This window comes from Canis lupus, chromosome 2 (genome assembly GCF_048164855.1).
Source record: "Canis lupus baileyi chromosome 2, mCanLup2.hap1, whole genome shotgun sequence".
NCBI classification, from domain to species: domain Eukaryota; kingdom Metazoa; phylum Chordata; class Mammalia; order Carnivora; family Canidae; genus Canis; species Canis lupus.
The window spans coordinates 16,341,748-16,364,834 of record NC_132839.1 but is presented as its reverse complement, the minus strand read 5'-3'; the positions used below and the strand labels follow the sequence as shown (position 1 = coordinate 16,364,834).

The 23,087-nt window shown below is 36.1% G+C and overlaps 1 protein-coding gene across 3 annotated transcripts in view; it reads right to left on the bottom strand.

Moving 5' to 3' along the window:
* Window positions 1-15,087: 15,087 nt before the first annotated feature.
* KIAA0825 (KIAA0825 ortholog) overlaps window positions 15,088-23,087 on the bottom strand; it is a 381,348-nt gene continuing 373,348 nt past the window's right edge. For all 3 annotated transcript variants that reach the window (XM_072791230.1, XM_072791240.1, XM_072791254.1), the window contains one exon: window positions 15,088-17,852. In XM_072791230.1, the coding sequence (XP_072647331.1) occupies window positions 17,735-17,852 (118 nt within the window). In that variant the 3' untranslated portion in view covers window positions 15,088-17,734. The remainder of the gene's footprint in view (window positions 17,853-23,087) is intronic.

Sequence of the window (23,087 nt, the reverse complement as noted above, 5' to 3'; positions counted from 1 at the left end):
GGTGAGATTGGACATCCCCGTCCAATCATCCTGACCTTAGGGGGAAAGCTCTCAGTTTTTAGCTGTGGGTCTTTTACATATGGCCTTCATGATGTTGAGGTATGTTCCTTCTCTCCCTACTTTCTTGGGAGAGGATCCTATCAAGAAAGGATGCTGTAATTTGTCAGATGCTTTTTCTGCATCTATTGAAAGGATCATATGGTTCTTATCCTTTCTTTTATTAATGTGTGTATCTTGTTGATTGATTTGCAGATATTAAACCATGCCTTCAGCCCAGGAATAAATCCCACCTGGTTGTGGTGAATAATTCTTTTAATGTACTGTTGGATTTGATTTGCTGGTATCTTGTTGGGGATATTTACATCCACATTCATCGGGGATATTTGTTTGTAACTCTCCTTCTTAGTGGGGTCTTTTTCATGTTGATGTCAAAGTTATGCTGGTCTCATAGAATGAGTTTGGAAATTTTCCTTCCATTTTTATTTTTTGGAATAATTTCAGATTTCAGAAGAATAAGTATTAATTCTTCTTTGAGTGTTTGGTAGAATTCCCCTGGGAAGCAATACAGCCCTGGACTCTTGTTTGTTGAGAAGCTTTTGATTACTATTTCAATTTTTTTGGCCTGTTATGGGTCTGTTCACATTTTATATTTCCTCCTGTTTCAGTTTTGGTAGTTTATATATTTCTAGGAATTGATCCATTTCTTCCAGACTACCTAATTTGTTTGCATATAATTGCTCATAATATTCTGTTATAATTGTATTTGGTGTTGGTTGTGATCTCTCCTCTTTCATTCATGATTTTATTTATTTGGGTCCTTTCCCTTTTCTTTCTGATAAGTCTGGCTCAGGGATATTATTAATTCTTTCAGAGAACCAGCTCCTAGGTTTTCTTTTTTTTTTTAGTTTTGTTGATCTGTTCTAGTGGGCTTTTTTTTTTTTCTCCCTATATCATTGATTTCTTCTCTAATCTTATTTCTCTTCTCCTGCTGGATTTAGTTTGTTTTTATATAAAAATTTATTTTTTATTGGTGTTCAATTGGCCAATATATAGAATAACACCCAGCGCTCATCCCATCAAGTGCCCCCCTCAGTGCCCATCACCCAGTCACCCCCACCTCCCCTTCCACCACCCCTAGTTTGTTTCCCAGAGTTAGGAGTCTCTCATGTTCTGTGTCCCTTTCTGATATTCCCACTCATTTTTTCTCCTTTCCCCTTTATTCCCTTCACTATTTTTTACATTCCCCAGATGAATGAGACCATATAATGTTTCTCCTTCTCCAATTGACTTATTTCACTCAGCTTAAAACCCTCCAGTTCCATCCATGTCGGAGCAAATGGTGGGTATTTGCCATTTATTTATCATTCTTTTTCCAGCTCTTGAAGGTGTAAGTTTAGGTTGTGTATTTGAGACTTTTTTTGTTTCTTCAGGAAGACCTGTATTTCTATATACTTCCCTCTTTGGACTTCTTTTGCTATGTCCCAAAGGTTTTAGACTGTCATGTTTTCATTTTCATTTGCTTCCATGTATTTTTTAAAATTTCTTCTTTAATTTCCTGGTTAGCCCATTCATTTTTTAGTAGGATGTTCTTTAACCTCCATGTATTTGTGGTCTTTCCGAATTTTTTTCTTGTGGTTGACTTTAAGTTTCATAGTGTTGTGGTCTGAAAATATGCATGGTATGATCTCAGTCTTTTTGTACTGGTTGAGGCCTGTTTTGTGACCCCGTATATGATCTATTCTGGAGAATGTTCCATGTGCACTCAAAAAAGAATGTGTATTTTGCTGCTTCAAGATAAAATGCTCTGACTATATCTGTGAAGTCCATCTGGTCCAGTGTATCATTCAAAGCCATTGTTTCCCTGTTGATGTCCTGCTGTGATCATCTTCTGTCCATTGCTGTGAGAGGGGTGTTAAAATTCCCTACTATTATTGTATTATTATCAATGAGTTTCTTTAAGTTTGTTATTAATTGATTTATCTATTTGCTCCCAAGTTGAGGGCATACGTATTTACAATTGTTAGGTCTTGTTGGATAGACCTCTTTATTAAGATATAGTGCCCTTTTTTTTACCCCTTATTATAGTCTTTGGTTTAAAACCTAATTTGTCTGATATAAGTATGGCTATTCCTGCTTAGTTTTGATGTCCATTAGCATGATAATTCCCTTGCTTTCAATCTGGAGGTATCTTTTGGTCTAAAATAAGTGTTTTGTAAGCAGCATATCAATGGGCCTTGTTTTTTTATCCATTCTGATACCTTATGCCTTTTGACTGGTGCATTTAGTCCATTTACATACAGAGTAATTATTGATGGATATGAATTTAGTGCCATTGTATTACCTGTAAGGTTGCTGTTACTGTAGATTGTCTCTGTTGCTTTCTAGTCTTTGTTCCTTTTGGTCTTTCTTTCCTGCTCAAAGGGTCCCCTTTAATATTTCTTGCAGAGTTGGTTTAATGTTCATGAACTTCTTTAGTTTTTGATTCTCATGGAAACTCTTTATCTCTTCTATTCTAAATGACAGCCTTGCTGGGTAAGTATTCTTGGCTGCGTAATTTTCCCTTTTAAGACATTGAATATTTCATGTCACTCTCTTCTGGCCTGTCAAGTTTCTGTGGACAGATCTTCTGCTACCCTTATATGTCTATCCTTGTAGGCTAAGGACATTTTGTCTCTAGCTGCTCTCAGAATTCTCTCTTTATCTTTGTATTTTGCAAGTTTCACTATGCCTCTTGGACTTGAATGCCTGTTTCCTTTCCCAGATTAGGGAAATTCTTAGCTATAATTGTTCAAATTAACCTTCTGCCCCCCCCCCCCACACACACACACACACTTTTTCCCATTCCTCTTCTGGGACTCCTATGAATTGGATATTTTTGCATTTTATGGAATCACTGAATTCCCTAAGCCTGTGTTTGTGATCTAATAGTTTTCTTTCCTTTTTTCAGCTTTGTTAGTTTCTGTAATTTCATCTTTTATATCACCTATTCATTCTTCTGCTACTTCTATCCTTGTTGTGATTATATCCAGTCAGTTTTGAGCATGTCCTTGGTGGTTACTTCTTCTTGATTGTTCTTTTGGGGAAAATTCCTTCATCTTGGAATTTTGGATAATTTTCTGTCTTTCACATATTATGAAGGCTCATTATGTTTCCTGCTCCTGAGAGTAATGCTGTGTTAAAAATTGAACATACACTTTCCAGGGCCTGGCATTTCAGGATGTGTTCTGATGTATGCTGCCTGCACTCTTTTGTTGTGTCTTGTCTGCTCTTTCCCACAGGTCAGTCCATCTATGGAGTTCCTCCTTGCTTGCAGTGGGGAATGTTTGGGCCTTTAACTAGGAGAGCTTTGATTTGTTTGTGAGGATAAGCTTGGTAAAAGAAAAAAAAAAGAAAAAAACAAACAAACAAAAACAAAACATGGTCCAAAAAATAAAGAGAAAAGGAAAAAGAAGAAACAACTATAAGTTTGATTCCAAAAAAAAGGACAGAAAAAAGAAGAAACGCCTAATCCAAAAAAAAATTAGAAAAGGGGAAATTTAAACAAGCAAACAAAGAACTATAAGCCTGATTCAAGGAAAAAAGGAAAAAATTTAAAAAGTACATGCATGGGACCTGTGTTGTTCCCATGGTAGAGAGGCCCACTGCCCTGGCTCACAGTTCTGACCTGTCCTAGGAAAGATGCTCCTGTGGCCATGGTGGGTGGGGTTTGGTGTAAGTAGCTCCAGCATCCCCTAGGGGTGCTGTGTTTCTCCGAAATCCAATGATGCTGGTTGGCAAGGAGGGGCAGTGGTGGTAGAAGATGGCATCACCCTTGCCCTCTTATCCCTGGGGAGGGGAACTGGCAGCTTCTGCTCTTCAGGAGGCCCTCACAGAAAAGCGAACAATCCTCCTTTTTGTGGCCCAAACATCTGTCAGTTCCCTGCCCTCAACATGTCCGAGCCTGGGCCTTTGGCAAGTCTGGCACCACAGTACTCCTGTGCTTTATTTCTGGTGTGCAACTGGAACTCAAAACTCCAAATCTGAAATGTTCTGGCAAGGATTGGACCCCAGGGGAGAAGAGCTTTGTGCTGCTCTATCCCAGAAAAGCTGGGATGGTTTCTTGAGTTTATGGTGCACCATGTGAAAAGCTGTAAATGAGTTATCTGCCCTCTGCACTGGGCACCACAGTTCTCTCACAGTTTATCTCTAGTGGAGGGCTAGGATTCAAAACTCCAAATCTTAAAGGACCTACCAAGGCATGCCCACTCCCTCCTCCACCCCACCCAGGAGAACCTTGCAGCACTGCCCCCAGCACCACTCTGTCCCAGAAAAGCAGTCGCATGGCCTTGAAGGTGCCTGGAGTCTATGGTGCAGCACAGCAAAAAGCTGCAATCATGTTATCTGCCCTCTGCCCGTGCCTCTGTCCTCTGTCCCCTGCGGTTGAATGGCTGCTCAATGGCATCACGGGGTCCTTGTCCTTGAGAGTGAATCTACGCTTTTCCAAATGTATCCAGAAAGGAGGATGTTTTCTCACAGTACAACCCCAGGGATCACCACACCAGGCTGTCCACCATCCACTCTCAAGCCTCCTACCTCCCTCCCCCCAGGACCACCACTGCCCGCCCAGCTTGATTCCAGTGAATGGTGTGGACTTCTAAAACCTCAGAATTTGGGCTCCACAATTTACAAAAAAGCTTACCATAGTCAATTCCTCTCGATTCCTCAGTCAGTGGTCCTGTTTTTCTTGCATGATCCCAACACACTGATCTCTCTCCATGTCCTCCCAACTCGTCTTCTCTGCAAAAAGGGCTCCTACCCGCTGCATGCAACTGCGGCTTTTCTCTCCTCCAGTTCAGGTCTCCAAACCTTGCAGCTACCTTGTTCTGTCCCTCTAATTGTATAGATTGCTATCTTAATCCTCAGATGAATTTCTGATGCTGATGTAGCTGTCTTCAAGGAAGGAGCAAGCCCAAGGTTCCCACACTACTCCACCATCTTAATTCTTCCTTGGAAACTATGATCTTGATTTTGAGGTGAGTGTGTGCTTTATAAAACAAGGAGAATGGATGTTGTAAGTACAATTAGCAGTCTCTGCTTTAGGCCTTAACATCCACGTTATTTCCAGGAAGACATTTCCCAAACATATTGCTCAGTTTCTATGAGGAACCATTCTGAGCATGTTAGCCTGGACAAAAGAATCCAAATATATCTAAGCCCAAGATACTTGTTTCTGTTCAGGCGGCAATCTTGAAACCAAAGCTTCCTTCAGTGATTGAAAGTTGCATGCTATTGCTTTAGGAATTTTCTAATAAAATGGATATATACTATCTAAATAACTTTCTTAACCTTTACATCTGCTTTAAAAATTGTAGTTCCTAGAGTAAGAATTTGTTGAAGAAAGCAGAACTCTGTGGAAGTTTGAAGGCTATTTATTGTCAATGTCCTCTACAAAAGCTCTTTAGTTGGGGAATGCCAAGCAAATTTTGCCTCTCCCTTCTCTAGTCCTAGGACCGTAGTGTCCTCCAGGGAGCAATGCAACTGCAGTGACCCACCAATTCCATTCCTGTTATTTTTAAGACTGTCTCGGCACAACATGAAATACCTACACACAAAAAACCTTCTTCCTTCTTCCTTTTCTTTTCTATTTGGTTTACTTTTTTTATTTTTATTTTTTCTGTTTGTTTTAAAGGTAGCCAATTCAGCTTGTAGATTTTGTTGCCTAAGGTGAAACATCTTGAACTTGTGTAACTCTTAGCTATAATCGTACTTAACCACCTTAGAGCCAAATACAACATATAGCACAACACAATTCATATGTGCAGTAACATTATTTTCTGTAACTTATCTCATCTTGTTTTGTAGCTCTTGTTTCTGTTAGGGTAGTTTTGGGTTTTTTTTTGTTGTTGTTGTTGTTAACCCTTAATTTTACCAGTTAAAGCTAGTCTTCTTTTCTAGTTTAAAATTATTTTTTTGTGAATGTTTACTCGATCTAATGACTAAACTGTCCATCATCTGACATTTGCCCCCTTTCTACTCTCCCTTCTCAAGATATTATTCAATGTAGGAGAAATTTAAGTAATGTAGGTACGACAGGAGCCTCTGTCCTCAACCATCCTTTGGGTTCTTATTGTAATCCATTAAAGTGACCTTCTATTTGTCTGGTTCCTGAGAATCCTGCAATAGAGTACACTTAGGTATAGGTTGGTCTGTGTGGTCTGTATTCCGCCCACCCTCTTTTTGTCATTGTCCTAATATTCCTTACTACGGTCCAGCAACACTGCCATTTGCCTCTACTGAAGGTCCCTTCAGTCTGTGTTCTTTCAACACCAATCCCGGGACTGAAAAACTATTGATGGAATATTTTCAACAATACATTTCAAGGTTCATTACAGTTCTTAAAAAGTAACTCTTTAAGATATTAAATAACATCAGCCCAGTCCTATTCATAGCAAACAGTATCAACAAAAGATTGCAAAATTTAAGCATGGGAAAATTTGTTGAAATAAAGTACTTATATCCTTAAAGACACAAAAAGAAGACCTTGACCTCTTACCTATATAAAAAGTTCAAAATGGTTCATACACCTAAATACAAATGGTAAAAACAGTAAAGCATTTGGGGAATATAGTAACTTCATGTCTTTGGGACGGGAAAATATTTCTTAAGTTACAAAAAGTATGAACCATAAAATAAAAGATTAGTAAATTCGACATCACAAAAATTTTCTTTTCATAGTGGAACCACTGTTTCCTGAGCAGATAAAAGATGATCTGGGTACCACACCTAAGACAGACTTTCCCTGAACAGAAGAGAGCCCTCACTTCTTGACTGCAATTGCCAGGGACTTAGCCTCAGCACCAGATAGTTGAGGGCAAGATAAGAAGTGTTGAAATCCTGTTCTTTTCAGGAAGAAAGTCCTCAGATTGAAGGGGTTGGGGAGAGGGAACTCTGTGTTCTTTGCTGCAACCTTTTGAAATGGAGTCTTTGCCTCATTGGAAGCAATTAGAAAGGGAGTGGTCTTGGTTCAGATACCACATACTCTAGCCTTTCTGACCAAATTTTTGTAGATTTTTTTCTGGGGTAGATACTTTTTTACTTGTTGTTTGCATAAGGGCCATTTCCAGAGCCCTTGAATATATTTTTAAATTTTTGTTTTTAAACTCTTCTTTAGGGGATTGGGTCAGTGAAGTTTCTCAAGCTATTATGCTGGAAGTCAATCCTAAGTGTGCAGTTTGGGACAGCTGTAGTCTCTTTTTATTTCTGGTGTGTGAATTTTACTTTTGATCCCAGCTTCAATATTTTGAGTTTTTATTTGTTATATTTCACTTATTAATACTATGTGGTTGGGTTAGAGGTGAAGCATTAAAGCCTGGACTTTGCTGTGCATCTCTTTTTTTTTTTTTAATTGACATATAATTCAAATACAACAGCATATCAGTTTCAGGTACACAACATAATTATTTGGTATTTGTATATACTGTGAGATTATTACCACAAAAAGTCTAGTTAACATCCTTCACTATGCACAATTAAAAAGACTTTTTTCTTGTGATAAGAATTTTTAAGATTCACTCTCAGCATCTTTCAAATATGAAATACAATATATTTAAATATAGTCGTGCTGCATATTACAACTCTATGTCTTATTTTATAACTTAAATTGTATGCCTTTTGACTAATTTTACCCTCATGTAGTCCCATGTCTGCAATCACTAATCTGTCTTCTCTATCTAGGAGCTTGTGTTTTGTTTGTTTTAGAGTCCACAAAAAAAAAAAAAAAAAAAAGAGATCATGCAGTATTTCTTTTTCTCTGAGAAAAGATCATCAGTTTTGTCAAAACGACAAGATTTCACTCGTTTTTATGGCTGAATACTATTCATGTTTGTGTGTGTGTGTGTGTGTGTGTGTACATTTTCTTTATCCATTAATCTATTAATCGTTCAATCCATTAATCTATCACTAGACACTTAAGATTGTTTCGATGTCTTGACTATTATAAATAATGCTGGAGTGAAAAAGGGCTTCTATGTTGTTGTAGTTAGTGCTTTAATTTTCTTCAAATGCCCAGAAGTGGCTTGCTAGATCTTATGGTATTTCTATTTTTAATCACTTGACAAACTTCCATACTGTTTTCCATAGTAGCTGCATTCCCATCAACAGTGGATAAGGATGCTCCACATCCTTACCAACACTAGTTATGTTTTGTCCTTTTTTTCTTGATAGTAAGCATTCTAGCAGGTATGACGTAATATCTCATTGTGATTTCAATTTGCATTTTCCTGATTACTGATGTTGAGCATCTTTTCATGTACCTCTTGGTGATCTGTATTTCTTTGGAAAACTATTCAGATTTTCTGTTCATCTCAATCAGAATTTTTTTGTTATTGAGTTGTATGAATTTTAAAATATTTTGGATATTAACTCCTCATCAGATATATAAGATGCAAATATTATCTCCCATTCAATAGTTTGCCTTTTCCTTTTGATGGTTTCCTTTGCTGTGTAGATTTTTAGTTTCATGTAGTCTTATTTATTTTTACTTTTGTTGCCTTTGCTTTTGGTGCCAAATTCAAAAAATTATTGCAAAGACATATCAAGGAACTGACCAGTTTTATTTTTCTATTAGAAGTTTTATGATTTGGAGGGTACCTGGGTAACTCCTTGTTTGACGTCCAACTTTTGATTTTGGCTCAGGTCATGATCTCAGGGTTGTGAGATTGAGCCCTCTGTTGGACTCTGCACTGGGCATGGAACCTGCTTAAAATTCTCTCTCCCTATGCCTCTGCCCCTCCTGCCAATAAGGAAGGAAGAAAGGAGAGGAGAGGAGAAGAAAAGAAAGAAGTTTTATGGTTTGGGTTGATTTTTGTTTATGGTATAAAATAAGGCTCCAGTTTTACTCTTGCATGTGACTGCCCACTTTTACCAACACTATTGAAGAGACTGTTCATTTTCCATTGTATGTTGTTGGCTTCTTTGTTATAAACTAATTAACCATATAAGTATGGGTTTATTTCTGGCCTCTAGTCTGTTCCATTGTTCTTTGTGCCTCTTCTAATACCAGTGCCATACTGTTTTGATAGCTATAGTTTGTAATAGAAGTTGAAATCAGGAAATATAACTCCAGCTTTGTATTCTTTTTCAAGATTGCTTTTGATATTCAAAAAGTCTTTTATGAAAAAAAAAAAAAAAAAAAAAGTCTTTTATGGTTTTGTTCAAATTGTAGGATTGTTCATTCTATTTTTGCAAAAAATATCATTAGTACTTTTATAGGGATTACATTGATTCTATAGATTGGGGAATTATGGACATTTTAACAGTGTTAACTATTTTAATCCATTTGCATAAAATATATCTCCATTTGTGTCTTTTTCAATTTATTTTATTGATGGCTTATAGTTCTGAATGCACAGATCTTGTACTTTTGGGGATTAATTTATTTCTAGGTATTTTATTCTTTTTGAGGGCATTGTAAAGGGATTTCTTTATTTCTCTTATAGTTCATTATTAATGTATAGAAATGCAACACATTTTTGCTTATTGATTTTATATCATGCAGCTTTATTAATTTGTTGATGAGTTCAGAAACTTTCTTGGTATAGTCTTTAGGATTTTCTTTATATAACATTACATCATCTGCAAATAGTGATAATTTTACTTCCTTTCTAATTTGGATGGCTTTTTTTCTTTCCTTGCCTAATTGCTGTGGTTAGGACTTCCAATACTATGTTGAATAAAAGTGGTGGGAGTATGCATCATTGTCTTGTTCCTGATCTCGAGTATGTAAGTGGTGGACTTGTCATATCTGGCCTTTGTTATGTTGAGGTACATTCCCACTGTACCCAGTTTTTATCACAAATGGATGGTGAATTCAGTCAAATGCTTTTTCTGTAACTATTGAGATGATCTTAATTTTTATCTTTCATTTTGTTAATGTGGTATATCATGTTGATTAATTTGCAGATGTCCAACCTTCCTTGTATCCCTGGAATAACTCAACCCTTGTTGAACTTAATTTGCTAATATCTTTTTTTTTTAATTTGCTAATATCTTATTGAAGATTTTTGCTATTATACTCATAAGAGAATTTAGACTATAATATTTTTGTGGAATCCTTCTCAGTTTATGGTATCAGGGTAATGATGGCCTTGTAAAATGAGTTTGAAAGCGTTCCCTCTTCTTTTTTTGGAAGAGTTTGAGAAGGATTGGTATAAATTCTTCTTTGGATGTTTGATGTTATTTAGCAGTGAGTCTGTCTGGTCCTGGACTTTTGGTTATCAGAAAGTTTTTGATTACTGCATTCATCACCTTACCAGCAATTGGTCTTTTCACACTCTATTTCTTCATGAGTCAGTCTTAGTAGTTTTTTGTTGTTCTTGTTTTGTTTTTTGTTTTTAAGAAATTTATACATATTTTTCCTAGACTGCCAAATCTGTTGATGTGTAATTTTTCTTGGTAATCTCTTAAGGTCATTTGTATTTTTGTTTTATCTGGTATAAAGTCTCTTTAATTTGTAGTATATTTATTGAGACCTCTCTTTTTCTTAGGCTAAAGTTTCATTAATTTTCTTTATCCTTTCAAAGAATCAGATCTTAGTTTCATTCATCTTTTCCACTGACTTTTTAGTTTCTATTTTATTTTTTTCTGGTTTTTATTATTTCCTTCTTTCTACTAATTTTAGATTTTGTTTGTGTTTCTTTTTCTAGTTCCTTGATGTGTAAAGTTAGTGTGCTTATCTGAGATTTTTCTTGACCTTGAAATAGGCATTTATCACTATGAACTTCCCCTTAGAACTTCTTTTGCTAAATCCCATAAGTTTTGGTATCTTGAATTTTCATTTTCATTTGTCTCAATCTGGTTTTTTATTTGTCTTGATTTCTTTGATTCATTGGTTGTTCAGTAGCATGTTGTTTACCACATATTCGTAAATTTTCTAGTTTCTTCTTGTAATTGGTTTCTAGTCTTATACCATGTGATCAGAAAAGATGCTTGATGTGACTTCAGTATTATTTAATTTATTAAGACTTTTCTTATGACTTAATCTTTGATCTTTCCTGGAGAGTGTTCCATGTGCATTTGAGAAGATTGTGTACACTGTTGTTGGATGGAATTCGTATATATCCATTAAGTCCATCTGGTCTAATGTGATGTTCAAGGTTGATGTTTCTTTGTTGATTCATCTCTGGCTGATGGGAAGCTAGTCCCTCAAGCAGCAAGTTTTAAAGTTATCAAATATAAGCTCGAGTTGCTACCAGAGCCAGGGTATCTAGAAGAGTTTCTCTGGGTAGAAGCTTCAAAAATTAGGGCTCCAGATGAGTGTTTAAGCTCCTTTCTGGGAGATACTGGCAAGCTATAGCAAGGCTGAGGAGAGTGTCTCCTGGCCTGTGCTACCTGTGAGCATCTCCATAGTTTAGATGTGCCAGACCAGAAGCCTGCCCTTCAGACTGAAACTCTAGGACAAGCAAAAGGCCTCTTTCACAGAAATTCTGGAAATATGTTTTAGGCTTCTGTCTCTGCTGTGCCCTTAGGCTGCTAGCTTGCCAAGAATTGTCTCTCTGATTGTTACAGTCCTACGAGACCCAAGGACATAAGCTTCCTCTGGCCACCAGAGCCAGGCAGTCATGGGGCAGAAAAGACCAGAGCACTGGAAGTAAAATCACTTCATTAGATCAGTATTCCAGGAGATACTGGTGCTCTGGTGCATAGTAGATGGACAGTAAGAAGATAGTGTCCACCTTTCAAGGTCTCTGGAAAAGATTACAGATAGCCCTGAGATATATTTTGAATTAGAAGCCTGCCCCTCAGGTGATAAACTAATAAGCCTTTTTCATAAAAGAATGAGCTCCTGGCCCCTTTTCCCTTTTCTATGTTTTGGGAGTGGAAGCTGTTTAAGAACTCCTTCTCCATTGCTTGTTTTCCTATGGGAACCATGACCATCAGCCCCAAGCCCCACTGACTACCAGAGTCAGGTGATACAGAGGTGAATCCTGATGGCAGCCACAAAAACTGTGGTGCCAGACAGGGACATAAGCTTCTTTCTGGGAGATAACAGTGAGCTGGAGTTGAAGCAGAGAGCACAAAGATTTCATTTACTGTCCTCCATTCCCTGAGAGCTTCTCCATGGACCTTAGATGTGTGCCAAAGCAAAAGCCCGCCTCTTAGCCCCAAGCTCCAAACAAGCAGTTAGGCCGCCTCCTCAGAAAGGTTGGTATGTGTTGTTGGTGGAGGTGGGGAGATGGTTATCTGCTCTCTGTGTAGTGCCTTGGAGGTGGTAATCTGCCAAGAATGGTCTCTTCAATTGTCAGTCCCATAGGATCCAGGAACACAGCCTGGCCCCTGACTCCACCATCATGCAAAGAAAGAGCATCCCCTGGTTGGCATTCATAAAAAGTGGGGTACAAAACAGGTTTAACAGTTCCCCTCTGGGAGATAATGGCACTCTTGAATCCAGCAAAGGGAGAATGTGCAGATGGTACCCACTGGTGAGAGTAAGATTAAAGGCTTCTAAAGGTGGTGCCCACTGGAAAGAAAAAAAAAAGATAATGCCTACAGGTTAGAGAGCAGCAAACTAGGGTGTAATGATGCTGCCCACTTTGGTGATGGGGAAAAGCCTAGGCTTTTGAAAAAAACTCAGGAGTGAAATTCATTATGGTGCTTTTAAATTAGCAAATGAGATTCATTCACATAAAGTTTGGGCATGATTAGCTGCTTCTGAGCCTGGATGTGAGGCAGGTAAGTGTGAGTGTATGAGTCCATTAAGACTCATCTCTCAGCTCACTGTAGACAGGTATGTCTTGTGTGTGTGTATATATGTAGATAGATCTTATGTTACATGCTTTTTACACACACGATGCGTTGGGTTTCAAAGCTACATGTTTTGGGGGCATACTTCTTAGTTAGAAGGTCTTAAAAGTTGAAATGCCCCACTTGGCATTGAAACCATTCACTCTTTAGGGAAAGGCTGTGGGTTTTTATTCCCTCCTGATTGTGGATTGTCAAGTGAGGGGTAGGTTTTTATGGTGAGCATGTGTTTCAATCTTTCCTACCTGCTTTGATGTGGTGGGTTTTTTTTTTTTTTTTTTTTTCAGTTGTCTTACGTATAGCTGTTGCTTCGCTAGTATTTTTTTTTTTTTTTTTTTTGCTTCGCTAGTATTTAGGGTTTTTTTACAGAGGGAATCGTTCCACGTGTAGAGCTTTAGTTTCAGTGTGTCCATGAGAGGAAGTCAAGATCTTTCTATATTGCCATCTTGAACTAGAACCTCACTGTGCATCTTTATTTAAGATCTGGGTCAGTTTCTTCACATTTCCATAATTCCTTTTCTTATTATCTAAAACAGGGCTCTCAATACAAATCTCAATAGGGGCTTAGAAGGATTTAATTGGCTATGTTTTATAGAGTCTTTGGCATACAGCCTGGTTTACTGTAGCTGCTTGATAAAATGGCAATAAAAATTAAGTGCTGGCTCTTTATACTGAGTCCAGTGCTCCTTCCACTTCTCAATATAGTTATCCTCATAAAGGATATTTCAGCACCTAAATCCCAATGTATGGTGGATAGACTCCAGAGTGGTTCCCATCAGCCTCACCTCCTTGCGTTCATACCATTCTGTGATCCCTTCTCCTGAGCACGGGCTAGATGAGTGATTTGCTTTTGACCATTAGAATTTCTTAAAGGGTGATGTAATGTGTATGGTGTGTGTGATTACCTTACATACAGTTGTAACATTGACCTTGCAAGTAAATTCTTTGTCCCTTACTGACTTTGAGGAAGCAAGAGGCCATTTTGGGAAGATGCACATGGCAAGTAACTGAGGTCATGAGTCTGATAGCCTGCAGGGTAATGAATGTTGTCTACAACCATGTGCACTTTGAAGTGAATCCTTCCCCAGTTGAGCCTCTGATGAGACTACAGCTCTGGCTGATATTTTCAATGTAGCTGTGTAATGTCCTAAACCATGCCCAAATACTTGACATACAGAGACTGTGAAATAATGTGTATTTTTTTAAGCTGCTAAATTCTGTCAGTAATTTTGTGCATAGGTAACTAGTACAGATCTTTAATTGTGCAAATAATTATATTTTGAAAGGAAAAGTGTTCTATAAAGTTCTGAATTATTTAAATTCTAGAGAAACCGAGTTTACGGCCTTATTGATGGTACTGTTGAAAACATTTCTCAAAGGTACAGCAGATAGTTTTTGTCATTGTGTGGAATAATAGCTGATGCTGAATATACTGGTCTCATAGTTGCCTATTAAAATTTAAGAGCTTTTAGGCATCTTGTTAAGAATATTTTGCAGTGGAATTTCTACATACAGAAGTTTGGGGGAGTGTGTGTGTGTATGTGTGTGTGTGTGGTAAAAAGCATGTAACATAAAATCTACATCTTAACCTTTTTTAAGTGTATAGTTAAGTATATTCACCATGTTGTAAAACAGAGATCCAGAACTTTTCTGTCTTGTAAAACTGAAACTCTGTACTTATTATACAACTCTTTTCTCTGGCCCCATTCTACTTTCTGTCTCTATGAATTTGACTAGTTTAGCTACCCCATGTCAGAGGAACCATACATGCTTTGTCGTTTTCTGATTGTCTTATTTCATTTAACATAATGTCCTCAAAGTTCATCCATGTTGTAGCACGTAACAAGATTTTTTTCCTGTTGAAGTCTGAATATAGTTTTTTAAAGATTTTATTTATTTATTCGTGAGAGATACAGAGAAGTAGAGACATAGGTAGAGGGAGAAGCATGCTCCCTACAGGGAGACTCATGTGGGACTCGATCTCAGGACCCCAGGATCATGACCTGAGCCACAGGCAGATGTCCAACTACTGAGCCACCCAAGTGCCTCTACTTTTAAAATATTTTTAATTATGAAATATTTCAAGCATAATGAAAAGTAAAAAAAAATTCTTAAAGATTTTTTATAATGAGAAATGCTAATTACAAACAGCCTGAAGCTCTGTGACTCAGAAATATATGAAATGGAATAATAGAATACTTTGAGTAAGCACATATTAGTAAATAAGTTATTTATTTTTCATATTTCTTGCTAGATAATTCTATAAAGAATATTTGGTAGAGATAACAAAAATGCAAAATATCTGAAATCTACATTATCATCTAAATTTTATTAAAAATTAGTTCATACTGTTTCACATAGTAACTGATAAACCAATAATAAAAGAGATACATCTTTATAATTACATAAAAATAGAGTTAAACAGAACACAGAAGGAAGATAATATTTTTGTAATAAGCATATTGGGACTTATAAAGTATTAGGCTTTATTCCTGTTGTTAACTTACACAAATGCAAAATAAACATGAGGAAGAATAATCATTTTGAAATACCATTCTTATTATACTTTAAGAAACATGTTAAGTATAAAGTCAAAATGATCTGATAAATCACTGTCTTATCATTTAATATATCCAGTTATAAATTTTATTCCACTTACAGCTGCAATAATTTCACTAAGGAAATATAGAAGAGAATTCATCTGGGAGCACCTGGGTGGCTCAGTTGGTTAAGTGACTGATTCTTGATTTTAGCTCAGGTCATGATCTCAGGGTCATGTGTGAGCCCCATATCAAGCTGTGTGCTGGGCCTAGAGCCTGCTTGAGATTCCTCTGCACCACCCTACCACTCACTCACTGTCTCTCTCTCTCAAAAAAAAAAAAGAAGAAAATTCATCCACAAGCTTTTCTGTTTTTCACTTTTCTTCCAGCTATTTCATTCTCCCCTTAGTATTCTAATTTCCTTTCAAATGGAGCCATAGAGATATTTTTTTCTAGAGGAAATAAGTCAGCCACTTTTCAGGATTACTATAAAAATGTTTACATTCAATTAAAAGTGTTAAAAAGATGATCTTTAGATCTACTGGAAGACAAAGAACCCAAATATGAAATCTCTTACTTTATAAGATCATTTAGTTTATTGGCTCAGTTTATTCTTATTTTGACTTTCTATTTTAATGTCCATTCTAATAAAATATAGTATACAGTTTTATGCAGACCATCACAAAGCTGAAGTAAGAAAGTCATGTTGTCTTAAATTGATTATCATAGTAACTGTTTATAGGTAAGTTCATTTCTCATAAAAATTTACCATTTTAAAATGGTCTGTATAGAATTTTTATATAATTTATTTTAGGGAGAGAGCAAGTATGAGTGGGGTGAGGGGCAGAGGGCAAGGAGAGGAAGAAAATCTCAAGCAGACTCTGCACTAAGTGTGGAGCCAGAGGCAGGGCTCGATCTCACAACCCTGAGATCAAGACCTGAGCTGAAACCAAGAATCAGACACTTTAACCCACTGTGCCACTCAGGCACCCCAGTCTGTATAGAATTTTTAGAAATTATTTCAACCATGTCTCAAAACGCTTGGTTCATGATTATACTGACCAACAAAAATACATTTTTTAGAAATAAAATGTGTTACTCGGTAGGCAGCTAGCTACATGGCCATTTATATGTTTTTATGTAGGAAATAATGCAAGAGATTTTCTAAGGTGGCCTCCTCTGCACTCTAAGCTTTTACTTTTTGAAAAATGCATAAGTACTTTCCTTTGGAAATTATGTAGCCTACACATATTTTATAAAAATCACAGAATGTGGGAACATGGACAATCTGAGTATATCAGAAACATGATGTTCAATATCATATGGTCTAAAATAGATAAGGCTTCTCCCAGATATCACATAAGGTTGCTAAACAGTTGAATTGTCTTTGTTGTCTTCTTTCATTCAAACAATTGTGTTTATTAATTGCCCACTACATGAGTAACTCTGTAGCAGGTGTTTGGGGAGAGTATGGAATCCTTTAAAAAGGGAGACTTCATATTATAAGCCCTTTGAGGTCTTTATAATCTAATACCATGCACTAATAGTAAGGATATAGTAAATAATACTTGACATAGAGGGCACTAGAACACATTCCATTTCCTGTGCGTGTGTGTGTTGTGTGTGTGAATGTAATAGAAATAAGAGAAGTAACAGAAACTACAGGATTGTTGGAATGAGTTTTGAATGTTATTTTGGAAGAAAGATGCTTTCTGACTGGGAAAAATGGTAAGCATTTGGCTTGAACCAAGAGGATGACAAGCAGTTGCCTGAATAAGGAGACATTGGGTGTAGGATGTGAAAGCATATGACTGAAGGTTTGAATGTGATGTTTGAAAAACCACTATAGGGAGAGATAGAACTAAAGTTACTCTTCAGGAAAATGTTTTTGTGGTTATGATTAAGATAAACTGCATGAGGAAGAGGCTTTGGGAAAGGAGGTTGGTACATTTGTGGGTTTTAAAAGTGACTAACACCTGAACTTGGGCTACAGCTATAAAATTAAATTGAAATTTTCAAGATGACCCTCAAGGGGCTATGTTACTCCATTCAACTTAACATCCAAATGCTGTATTTAAAAATCCTTAGGGAAAAGATTTCCAAACATTTTGTCTGTTGTCATAGATACTTCAAGACTAAGAAGAAGAAAAAATAATTCAAAGGGAACACGAGATGGCAGCAGTTATATCATATAAAGAGAACAACTGAGGAAAGAAAAACATTTGAAATTATTTTTAAAGTAAAAAATATGTAGCACTTTATTCCTTATGTGGTGTATTCCTTTTCATTTCAGAGATTACTCAGTTATTGGTTTCATGCTTCACAGCACATCTGAGGTTCATTCCGACTGTAGTAAAAATCCTACTCTATTACATGTGATTATTTCCTAAAATAAAGCTGTTGCTGTTTTCTGCAGATTATGGTTCCTCTGTGTTATCTGAGGCAGAAGAGTTCTGGATGGTGCAAAATTGTTTTAAATGTTCCAGCATTGCTTTTTCTTCCTCTTCTAGTCTTTCATCCTTTCTCATTTCCCATCTAAAAGAAAAAAAATCACATCTTAGTATTTTTGCAACTTCCAAACTATAGTCAACACTCAGTTATTCAAGGCTTGAATATTTGTAGTCATTGGTTTACTGAGGCATCTGTTTCTCCTTGTTTATTCTTTTACTGACTCCCTCTCGGGCACCAAATTTCACTGGCACTGCTCCTGCAGAATGAGCCAGAAAAATGGGAAAGTGGAGTCAAACCAGTTCCACTCCAGAGTAAAGTTTTAAAGTATTGTTTTAAATGTGCTAATTTTAAAAACGTATATGCCTTACTAGGATGGATATACATGCATATAAATAAAACCTACAATTAGCAATTAGTAAGTATATATTTTGTATAGTATTCTTCCTCACTGATTAGCTTATCAGTGACTTTAAGTTGCAGAGAGATTTGCCAGGAAGACTAGAGCAGCAAGAAGAGTATCAAACTAAACTGAATATACCTTAAACGCAGGTCAGTCTATTCCTAGAAATAAAATCACATTTGAAGTAATCAAGTTAAAATGACCCAAGAAAAGTAGCAAATTGCTAGCAAAATTCCATAGGGAATTGGCTAAAAAAGAGAGATTAAATACCCTAATTTTGGGTGATAGGGAGATATTTAACAAAGTGTTAGAATATGGAAGTGTTTATGAATATAATCTTTAAAGAGCACAATAACCCAAGTATGGTTAACTCCTCCTTCTCTGTCCTCTCTCATATCTGCCACTTCCTCAGGCCTGGCCAAGGCACACTTGACCAAGCAATCAAACACTGAATCATCTACATATATTTTTTCTCTTCTTCACTCCTAATTCTACAACCCCAAAGACATTCACCATCATATACTGTTACTAAAGGATATTAAATGCAATGTTTCAATACTAAAAATATATATCCTAAAAGACCCTCAGTTATAAGGGGTTAAGATTTCTAACAACAAGCAAGGAGCTGTTCACTGAATGTTTCCAGAAGCCCACTATTTTATTACAGTCAGAACTCCTGGATAAGAGTCTATCGTACATGAAGAAAGTATATGGAGTTTGTAGTAGGATCTTTCTGGTTTTCTTCACTGAAAAGAAAGCAGAGAGAGGCATCGCATTTTACGTAGGAAACTACTATTAGGATCCTTGTTCCCACACACAGGTTTTCTTGGGAGTATTGAGCTGCTATGCTCTGACCAGCCATGGCAGGTGGTTTATATAAAGAAAGAGGAAGGAAGAGTGGAGAATAAGAGGGTATTATCTGAGAGATTAGACTTCGGTTTAATTTACATTTCTTCATCATTGTCTGCCTAGGATTCTCATTTCCTAGCCCCAACCCTGGCTGAATCTAAAAACCGTTATTTATGGTTGTCTTAATTTCTCTATATGTTCTCATATGGTCAGAGTTAGGTCATTAGTCATATAGGTTTTAATAACAACTTTAAGGATAAAGAGATTTTTCATCACTACACTGCTCAGTCAGGTGATGAGCCCTTCTCCTTTGGAAAGTATTTTTAAATTTAAAATTTAGTCCATAAGGTTACCTTCTACTGTTTTCATGGAATTTTAAAGATTAAAAACTATCATTACCTATTTTATATAGGTGAACTTGGGCATCATTCATTTGCATCTTGATTGAATTCCTTCCAAGCAAGAAAATATTAATAACAGAAAATACTTATATAGTAATATGTCTTAGGCATTGTTTTAAAAAGTTGACGTATCACTCTTTAAACCTGTACTAGAAAATGTTGTTATTCCCATTCTACAGAGAAGTAAACTGAGGTACACAATGTTAAAATGTCACTAGTCCAAGTATCCTTAAGAGTGACATCAGGGAGTCAGGCTCTATAGTATGTACTTAAAATGCAACAATCAATATGTTTAAAACCATTTACACATATCATTAATTAATGTTAAAAGTAGGTTGAATACTTTATTTCCAGAAAAATGTTGCCTAAATTGAACTATATATTTAAAAAAACTCTCTAAAATTAATATAGATACATGAAATACAAACATGAAAAATTAAGTTTACCTTTTTTATTCCATGGAAAGGTGCTAATATTGTACTAAGTAAATGAATTATTTTATGAATGTCAACAGAACAAAATATGTAATATGCATATAAATATTTTGATCATTGTCTCCTTGTGAAAATTGAAAGCACGATCTCTGCCTCATTTAAATATCTGTATAATTAATGTAATTTAAATGTATTGTATACATAATAGAATCCAAGATAAGGATTTTGAAGCTTCATGAGAATTGTAGAACCTCACACAGTATAATTGAGCTGTTAGTAATTAATGATATTAGGCAACCTAATTTATTTACCACAGCCTTCTTATAGTTGCTTTGTGCTTAATAAGAAGAAATCAACTCATATAAGAAATTTTGACAAAGGTATAAAAATAATATTAAAACTACATTTTCTCTAATAATTTTACATTATTGAATAAAACATTAGAGATTTGAAATGTATGTTTATTTACCTCAAGCACGTTTTATTTCAAATCTATGATTTTTTTGAAGATTGACATCATATTAATTTCAGGAGTACAGCATATTGGTTTCATATTTATATACATTACGAAATGACCACCAGGATGTCTATAGTTACCACCTACCACCATACAAGACTGTTATAATACTGTCAACTATATACCTTGTACTGTAAATTCATCTTGAATTTTTCCATGGCTTATTTTATAACTGGAAGATCATATCTTAATCTCTTTCAGTTATTTCATCAGTCCCTGCATCCGCCTCCCTTCTGGCAACCATGTTTGTTTTCTGTATCTATGAGTCTGTTTCAGTTTTGTTCATTTGTTTTTCTTTTTAAGTTCCACATGTAAGTGAAACCATATGATATTTGTCTTTCTCTGACTTATTTCATTTACCATAAAACCATCTAGGTAACATCCATGTTGTGGCAAATGGCAGGAATTCATTTTTTTTAACGGCTGAATAATGTTTCACTGTATGTATTACCACATCTTTATCCATTTGATCTATCTCTGGACACTTAGGTTGCTTCCATATCTTGGCTACTGTAAATAATGCTAGTGTTTTTGTTTTTTTCCAGATAATACCCAGAAGTGGAATTTATGGAACATATAGTTCTATTTCAAACTTTTTAAGAAACCTCCACCATACTGCTTATCACAGTGACTTCACAGTTTACATTTCCACCAACACTGCAAAAGGATTCTCTCTTCCACATTCTTGTCAACATTTGTTATTGCTGGTCTTTTTGATAATAGCCATTTTGACAGGTGTGAGATGACATCTCATTGTGCTTTTGATTGCATTTCCCTGATGATTAGTGATGTTGAGTATATTTCCATGTGCCTGTTGGTCATCTGTATATGTTTGGGAAAATGTGTATTCAATCCTCTACTCATTTCTTAATCAGAGTTTGCTTTTCTGTTACTGGGTTTTGAGGGTACTTTAATATATTGAATATCAATTCCTATTGGAGACATTGCTTTCAAGTATCTTCTCCCATTCAGTAGGTTGCCCCCTCTTGGTTTTAGTTTGATGTAGTGCCATTTTTCTTTTAAGGTTTTCTTTTTAAAATTAGGGTAATCTCTATAACCCCAAGATCAAGTCACATGCTCTTCAATCTGAGCCAGCTAGGTGCCCCAAGTAGTGCCATTTTGAAATTTTTGCTTTTGCTATCCTTGTCTGAGGAGACTGATCAAAAAAAATACTGCTAAGACACATATCAGGGAGCTTACTGCCTACATATTCTTCTGAGAGTTTTATGGTTTTATATCTTACACTTAAGTCTTTTATCCATTTTAGATTTATTTTTGTATATGGTGTTAGAAAGTGGTCCAATTTCATTGTTTTGCGTGTAGCTGTTCCTGGTTTCCAACACCATTATTGAAGAGATCTTCTTTTCCCCATTGTGTATTCTTGTTTCTTTGTCATAGAGTGACCATATAAGCATGGGTTAATTTCTGGGATGTCTGTTCTTTTGCATTGATTTGTCTCTCTCTCTTCCCAGTATCATATTGTTTTGATTACTAAACCTTTGTAGTCTAGTTTGAATTAAAGAGCATGGTACCTCCAGATATTCTCAAGATTGCTATGGCTACTTGGGGTCTTTTACGGTTACATATAAATATTAGGGATTATTTATTCTTATTTGAAAAAATGCCATTGGTATTTTAATAGGGATTGCACTGAATCTGTAGATTGCTTTAGGTAGTATGGACATTTTAACAATATCACTCATTCTAATCTGTGAACATGGTATATCTACTTGTTTATATTCTCTTCAGTTTCTTTCATCAATGTCAGAATACAGTATTTTCACTTCTTTGTTTAAATTTATTCCTAGGCATTTTACTCTTCTTGATGCAGTTGTAAATGGGATTGATTTCTTCTTTTTCTTACAGTTTATACTTACTATTTGGGCTTTAACAGAGAATGTTTGTCAAACACTGTTCTAGAGCAGTGATTCTACCGGGGTGGCACTGTCTCCCTATGGGGAAATGTGGAAAGCATTTTTGGTTGACATTGTCTAGAGAGTGCTTCCATGATCCAAGGAAGAGAGATGGTAAACATCTTTAATGTACGGCAATCCCAAACATTAAAGAGTTTGTCTTCCCAAAATGTCAATAACATTATTGCTCCAAAACATGCTCTAGAATCTCCAAAATACTGTTGGAACATCCCTATCTAATTTGTGGTTTTAATTGAAATGGTTTTAGTGTTTCACAGTTTATAATACTGTTTGCTAAAGAGTGGAAGTTTAGAAGCCAGGTGATGGATTTGAATCACTTACAAACCATGTGGCTTTGGGCAAGCCAGATAAACTGTGCCTCAGTTTCCTTATCAATAAAATGAGAATGATAACAGTGCATGCTTCAAAGAGTTGCAGTCAGGATGATGGGACTAAATATACCTAAATAGTATATGCTTCATAGCAAACACTCAATGAGTGATAACTATTCTTATTTTGGCATATGGATTAAAGTTGCATATAGCCAAAGTCCTAATTAGTGTGTCTTAAACAAATAGAGGGTATTTTCCTCACATCACAAGAAATCCAGAGGTAGGTGACTACCATTATGGGTTACATAGCTTGCTAACACCAGAGCTATGTCTCTGTGGTTCCTTTGTCCTTTACCTTATGGTTCCAAAATTGTTGCAGCTTCAATATCCTGTCCTTGTTTTGAGTCTGGGGGAGAAAGGAGGAAGGGACATGCCAGCATTTCCTGTCCCATTTTAGCAGGGAACTAAAACCT